This window comes from Salvelinus alpinus, chromosome 11, assembly GCF_045679555.1.
Source record: "Salvelinus alpinus chromosome 11, SLU_Salpinus.1, whole genome shotgun sequence".
NCBI classification, from domain to species: Eukaryota; Metazoa; Chordata; class Actinopteri; order Salmoniformes; family Salmonidae; genus Salvelinus; species Salvelinus alpinus.
The window spans coordinates 47,689,863-47,697,456 of NC_092096.1; the positions used below are offsets into that span (position 1 = coordinate 47,689,863).

The 7,594-nt window shown below is 40.2% G+C and overlaps 1 protein-coding gene across 1 annotated transcript; it reads right to left on the reverse strand.

Moving 5' to 3' along the window:
- Window positions 1-91: 91 nt before the first annotated feature.
- LOC139534272 (uncharacterized) lies at window positions 92-7,367 on the reverse strand. The gene is made up of 2 exons (XM_071333301.1): window positions 7,280-7,367; window positions 92-2,505 (listed from the first exon to the last, which is right to left on the reverse strand). The coding sequence occupies exons 1-2, from the start codon at window positions 7,280-7,282 to the stop codon at window positions 1,114-1,116; spliced, it is 1,395 nt and encodes a 464-aa protein (XP_071189402.1). The 5' UTR covers window positions 7,283-7,367; the 3' UTR covers window positions 92-1,113.
- Between the last annotated feature and the right edge of the window lie 227 nt (window positions 7,368-7,594).

Genomic DNA, 7,594 nt, shown 5'->3' on the forward strand with positions numbered 1-7,594 from the left:
GTATTTGGAAACTTAAATTTCGAATCACGCAACAATCAGAATTTGAGCTGGCCACACTTTTTTTCAGAAACTATTTACACAAACACAGTCCTTACAAAGTTATGTCCAGAATCTGAACAGTTTATTTTTGGATGCAATGTTCAGACATTCACAGAAGTAGCTACAGCATAACACATTCATCCAAACCGGATAAATGTAGGTTACATTTGTCCTAGCGCTAACTGAGGAAAGATTGATATATCACAAGCGGTCATATTTTTATAACTCTCGGCTGACAGAAACTACAAAATGAATTAGCTAATAGCAATTACTATTTATAATTAATCACATCATAGGTGAGCGAAATAATTGAGTAAAACACTTTCTAGAAATCGAAAGTAATCCGGTGATGGGTAGTTTGTGCGCCCCGACATGCTTGTTTTTTTTGCATCAACCAAAGATAATAAGAGGTGACAAGATGAGATTGGTCTGTTTATAGTATGCATATTGAAGGGGTTGAAATGGACTACTTCTATGTGAATTAATGAAGAGGCAAACATTGTCAATTGTCATTCTCTTTCAGTTCAAGTTATGGTTCAGGTTCACGTGCACGACAACATTGTCTGACCACTAACTCTAACCTTGTGGCAGGGAATATTGTCAGAAAGCAATTATACATAAACAATGCATTCTTAATTTTGTGTTTAGGTTATAGCCCATGTACATCAACCTCATCGGTTCTGGCAATAGTAGCATGTCATTTTGACCACTAACTCCAACCTTGTGGCAATATCATCAGAAGTTAGCAAATTCAAAGTCCATTCCTAATTAGGTCTATAGCTCATGTAAACATGAGCTATAGCTATAGTTGTGTCTTACATCAAGGTCATCAGTTTTGACATTACCAACTGTTTTCCATCTCCAACACTTTCTTCAGGAGCTGTTTATTACTCTAATGTCGCCCTCTTGGGGTCAGTTAGTTTTTTTTTACCACCAGGCCGTCCAACACTGTCCAACCAGCCTGGAAAACGACATATATTCCCTATATAGTGCATTACTTTTGACCAGAGATTTGGTCAATAGTAGTCCACCATACAGGGAGTAGGGTGTAATTTGGGATGCAACCCTGGAGAGCTACATACACTGCTTCCTGGAGGCTTCCATTACACAACACCTCACCACAGCTCGGGCCAAGTCTTCAGCATAGGATTGACTGATTACAGAGGTTGGCGAGTGGGCTGGAGGGTGGGCTGTGTTGGTGGTCAGATCCAGATCCATCTCATTGGTTTTGGGTGAACAAAGTTGGATGCTGGATGACTGGTTGGGATTGGTTGGATAGGGATAGACAATTAGATGAGCCTCAGGGTCCATTGGGTTTGGTTCCCTTCTCCCTATCTGCTCCTGCCGGAGAACCAGGGAGTCATGGAGAGAGGCTGCCTTCTGCGCTTCCCATCCCAGGGAGAGTGCATCTGAGACCAGCCTTCCAACGTACTTCCTCAGCCTCACCTCACTCATGGAGGATGTGATGATTTGATCAACCATTTGATCACATATCAGAGAGAGGTTGTCAATATTTGTCATGTTATTTGTCATCCAGGTGGTGATCTCATCAGAGAGTGCATCCACATATAGTGCATCCACAAATGCCATCAGCTTGGCTCTCCTTCCATGGGGTCCTCGCTCTTCATAACCGTCCATCAAAATACCTGTTGGTAAATCAATCTCTTCCTCTTCTTTCCAAACTTCCTCTCTTTCAGAACACTCTAGAGAAAGAGAGCTCCACAGACGCCCCATGAAATCCTCCCCCTCCCGGTTGTCCTCAACCTCCCCCACAGTCTCCAATGCGAGCCCCCCCTCGCTGTGCTTTTCCTTAGGGGTAGGGGGAGGGGGAGAGGGGAGGAACTCTTTAGCCAAACGCCCCTTTAGTTTTTGGGTAAAGCTAGCCCTGCTCTGGACCATCTCTGGGAAAAGAGGGGTGGTTGGGGGGGCATCTGGGTAGTCCAGTGATCCCACTGTAGGAAGCCCTGACTGGGGTAAGAAGGAGCAGTAGGAGTGGGTGTGCTTGGAGGGTTGTGAAGTGGAGGTGGATGATCCAGAGCTGTGGGACTTGATGGTCACATTGGGATTATATTGAGGTTTCTCACCGTTGCCACTCATCTCTGTGTGCATATGAACCTCCTCATGTCTTGTATTGTGTAGTCCCTGCTCCCTTCTATCTGAGGATGGGCTGGGGTTGGAATATGACCAAGATCTTGTATTAGACCAAAAGATCTCACTTCTAATTGCTTCCTTCAAGGCAGCTGTGATGGCCAGAGAGGCTAACTTCTCAGCCAGTCTCTCCTGGACTGGAGGACACCCGGATGAGGACTCATATGTAGCTGAGTATATTATGTCTTCAGCCATGGTGTGGGCGAAACAGTGAATGGTTCTTTCATTGTCTGGGCTGGGATCTAGAACCTTCAGGCTCACACTTTCTGGACTGGGTTCTGGAACTTTCTGGACCCCATTCAATACCTCCATTGGAACCTGTTAATAAAAAATAAAAATCCAAAAGACACATTTAGTTTGAGTTTATTGTACACATTTGGGAGCTAAGAGCTGTATTGTGGTACACAGTTACATTCTTTTTTATTTATTTTTACTTCAAGTTCAGGGGGGTAAAGTACTAAAGTAAAAATACTTTAAAGTCCTACTTAAGTAGTTTTTTGGGGTGTCTGTAGTTTAGTTTACTACTTATATTTTTGACAACTTTTACTTTTACTTCACTACATTCCTAAATAAAATAATGTACTTTTTACTCCATATATTTTGCCTGACACCCAAAAGTACTCATTTTGATTCCTTAGCAGGACAGGAAAATGGTCCAATTCACACACTTATCAAGAGAACATCCATGGACATCGCTATTGCCTTTTGATCTGGCGGACTCACTAAACAGAAATGATTATTTGTAAATTGTGTTGGAGTATGTCCCTGGCTATCTGTAGATTAAAAAAGAAAAACATTTTGTTGTTTGGTTTGCTTAAGAAGCTATTTCAAATTATCTTTACTTTTACCGGGTGATTTTCACTTTTGCTTGAGTCATTTTCTATTAAGGTATCTGTACTTTTACTCAAGTATGACAATTGGATACTTTTTCCACCACTGTTCAAGTTTAAGTTTATGTTGTCTGTGTGTTCATGTGTTTCTAACGTCACAGACTAGAGTAGGGTTGGAAAAATTCAGTGGTTGGAAACCACAGCCAGTGTGTATGTGTGTTGTGCGTGAAAAAGACAGAGGTTGGAAACCCACTGCGAGCCAGCCAATCACCACAGCTGTAAAGGTTCCAGGAAGTCAGTGAGTCACATGATAGACTGACAGGAATTGCAGTTTTATTTAGATCAGAGATGAAAGAGAAACCGTTTGGCTTTGTTCTTCAGTCTTTTACTGTGGTTGAATGTCTGACTTTATAAGAGCTTCTATGATACATTGTAAAGCCAATACCTACTCTCTCTGCCTTTGCATGCTCTACAATATTAGGCTACTACAAGAAAGTGAGAAAAAAGATTTACAAAGTTAGACTAGAAGATCTTTATTATCCCAAACTTGGGAAATTCGATTGGCATTTTAAGCTTCACAACATCACCAAGTACGTTTAGATAACTATGAGTACTAGGAAACATTTCACATCACTTACCTTCACTTACAAGTACAAAAAAAAACGATTAAAACACTCTTGGCTTTCTCACTGCCAGAGCATGTCTATAACACATAATTGAACTGGCACAAAGTCAAGGCGTTTATTCCCGTCTATGTTATTACAGAGAACTGACCTGAAACCCAGGATGTGTTTTGATAGGTGATGGAAGTGTGTGTGTTGGATAATTTGACAGATGAAATACAGCTCAATAAAGGATAGTTCACAGTGGCAACAGTGTGTCAGGGTGTTCTAATGGATAACTGCATCCACATGTGAAATGTATTTGGTTTGAATGTGTGTGCAGTGGTGTGTGCAGTGGAGGCTCTTCAGAGGAGGAAGGGGAGGACCCATCCTCCTCAATGAATTTCATAAAAATAAAAAGTTATAATTTTTAGATAAACTATACTAAATATATTCCCATGTCACCAAATAATATTTAAAAACACACTGTTTTGCAATGAAGGTCTACAGTAGCCTCAACAGCACTAGGGTAGCACCATGGTGTAGCCGGAGGACAGCTAGCTTCTGTCCTCATCTGGGTACATTGACTTCAATACAAAACCTAGGATCTCACCCCCTTCCATAACTTACAAAGTAATTATGACAACTTCTGGAGGATGTCCTCCAAGATATCAGAGCCCTTGCAGCATGAACTGACATGTTGTCCACACAAGCAAAGGATCAGAGAATGAATATTTTACATTATTTTACTTAACCTTTATTTAACTAGGCAAGTCAGTTAAGAACAAAGTCCTATTTACAATGACAGCCTACCCCGGACGACGCTGGGCCAATTGTGCACCGGCCAATGGACTCCCAATCACAGCCAATAGTGATACAGCCTGAAATTGAACCAGGGTCTGTAGTGATGTCTCTAGCACTGAGATGCAGTGCCTTAGACCGATGCACCACTCGAGAGCCCCATGAATTTAGTACTGAAAGCATAAGCTACTGCTAGCTAGCACTGCAGTGCATAAAATGTGGTGAGTAGTTGACTTAAAGAGAGAGAAAGACAATACTTGAAGAGTTTTGAACAAATAAAACATTTTAAATGAAGGAGAAGCAAGAGAAAGATTGTCATTTCTTTTCACTTTCAGTTTCACTTACTTAGCTAGCAAATGCAGCTAGATAGTTTAGCATACTCAAAACACTCCGCTCAAAGAGAGGAATGCTATGTTAGCTAGCTGACTATGACTATCCAACAAAACATTGGGAATTTTCCAAGGAGAGGTACGTTTTTGGTTTTACAAATGTATTGCCAATGGGGCCTGCCGGTGTAACTGCTAAACTGCTATCTGACTATGCACTGTAAAGTTAGTGCATGATTGTAGCAGGTTTACTAACGCATTAGTACTATTAGCTATGCTGACTATGATGTTACTTTAGCTAATATGGTGACAACGATGTAGGCTGTGTGTAGCAGTTATGATATGGTTTGGCTTGGAAAGTTTTTTTTGCTTGATCACATAGAGCTGATGTGTTGTGCATTGGATTCCACAAACGAAGGGAAAGGGTGAGAGGAGGAGAGTGCATAGATGCGAGAAGGAATACAAGGTGGCTGCTATGAATGTGAACTGTGTTTACGTGTGACCAGAGGTGTATTCGTTCCGCCGATTCTGTTGAAAAATGTTTCTTAAACGGAAGCAAACGGAACGAAAAGGGGATAAACATACCTGACTTTGTCCAATATAAACTCTAATTTTCAACTTTTGGACTAATGATTACACCCTAGATCAGCTAGATGCAGTCTAGAGTGTGCAAGGCGGTATTGAATGTCTGTCCATGTCTGTCCATGTGTCACTGTCTGTCACCTCAATATTTTCTCTCGACCTGTGTGCATCTACATTGTAACTTTTTATTCATAGGCTAGGTTGTAGCAACCTCATGAGTATCATATAGTAGCATAAACCTAGCGATGTAACATTGAACTGGGTGAATGGATAATGAATGACAGTCATTCAATATGCTGTAATAGAAATAAGGCCATGCTCATAAAAAATACAAATTGTCCTCCCTAATCTTAAACGGCACTGACCACCACTATGTGCGTGTGTTCTATGTGTGCGTGTGTATCTGTGTGTGTGCGATTATAGTTTATTATCCAAGGCTAAAACACACGCCTCTGCCTACCAAACATAGATGATGCTATAAGAAAACAGGGGTATATTTTTACTAAACAATTACAGTCTCCAGATACAGTATGATGTTATACTAATACTAATCAGTTCTGTTCAGAAGGGTGAATGTGAGTCCCAAATGGCTCCCTATTCCCTATATAGTGCACTACTTTTGACCAAAGTCTTACGCAGACAGAGCAGATGTAGAGCGAAGTAATGTGGAACCAATCAGACAGACAGGGATATCTCTTTGGCTATTCAGACACGAGGAGGTAGGCACAGGCTTCTCCCCAAATGGCACCTTATTTCCTATGTAGTGCATTACTTCTGACAAGAGTACTACAGGCCCTGTTAAAAAGTAATGCACCATGTACAGAATAGGGTGCCAAATATCTTGCATGCTCCAAAAAATATATATTTTTAATGATTTTATCCTAATACAATATTTTGTTTAAAAAATAAAGTACTTCGTAAAGTTAATTACCGTTGACCTTAACAAGGGCCACAGGACCAGTGGAAGCAAAATATCCCAATAACATCAAAGATGCACCACCACATTTTACCGTAAGTTTGAGGTCATTTTGTGCATTTGCTTATTTTTTATTTTTTTGTTGTTACCAACGAGCTCTATTTTCATGTCATCTGACCATAGCACCGTCTGCAGTTTGATAAACGGCATTGGCACTTGGATTGGAACCGGTGCTATGGTCAAATGACATGAACATAGAGCTATTTTTCCACGCACACCAGTAGTGGGTTTGGCATTGAAAAACAGATCTGGTGGTTGATCTTTGATGTTATTGGGCTATTTTACTTCCACTGGTCCTGAGGCCCTTGCTAAGGTCAACAGCATCATGAATTTTACCAATTACCAGGACATTTCAGCCAAAAACCTGGTTACCTCTGCCAGGAGGCTGACACTTGGCCGCTAGTGGATCTTCCAGCAAAGCAATAACCGCAAGCACTAATCAAAATCCACAAAAAATGGTTAATTGACCACAAAATCAACATTTCAGTCTCCGGACTTGACCCCATTAAAAATGTGGTTTGAATTGAAAAGGGCAGTCCATAATAGCTGACAAAGGATATTAAGGATCTGGAAACATTCTGTATGGAGGAATGGTCTAAGATCCCTCCCAACGTGTTCTCCAATCTCATAAAACATTTTTAGAAAAAGACTCAGTGTCATTATCCTTGCCATTGAAGACAGGGGTGCCAATAATTTGTATTACATGTTAAGAAAAATCTCTTTCTTTGAGAAATTGTATTAGCATAAAATAATATAATTTCCTTTTTCTGAGCATGCAATATAACTCAGTATTTGTATTTCTTTTATACTGTCTTTTTGTTTATCTTTATCAAGGGTGCAAAAAATGATGGACCTGACTGTATATTATTTCTATAAATAAAGGATAGATAAATGAAGAGATTGGAGAAGAGACTAGTTCTAGAGAAGAGACAGTAAAGATAGTAAAGAAAACCTTTAGGCCTGTAGGCTACTCACCATTTTCTATCTGCGAAAGAAGCGTCAGGCAAGAGAAGACAAGACAGGTTTGCTGTAGCTGAGATGCAAATGGCCATGATGAGGAAATAGGTATACTGTTATGAGCATATACTCACTTCCTGTGTGTGTAATATGAGACTGAGATATGAGAGCGAGTGAGAGCGAGATATTAAAAGGTTTCTAATGGTTTCTAACCCTTTCTTTCTAATGCAAAATAATTATAGCACATGAAATTTGTTCACAGAACCCTAGGAACTTTTTGTAATATGAATTTGACTTTCAAATAGGAGTGTTTCAACAGTAAAAAAATATATA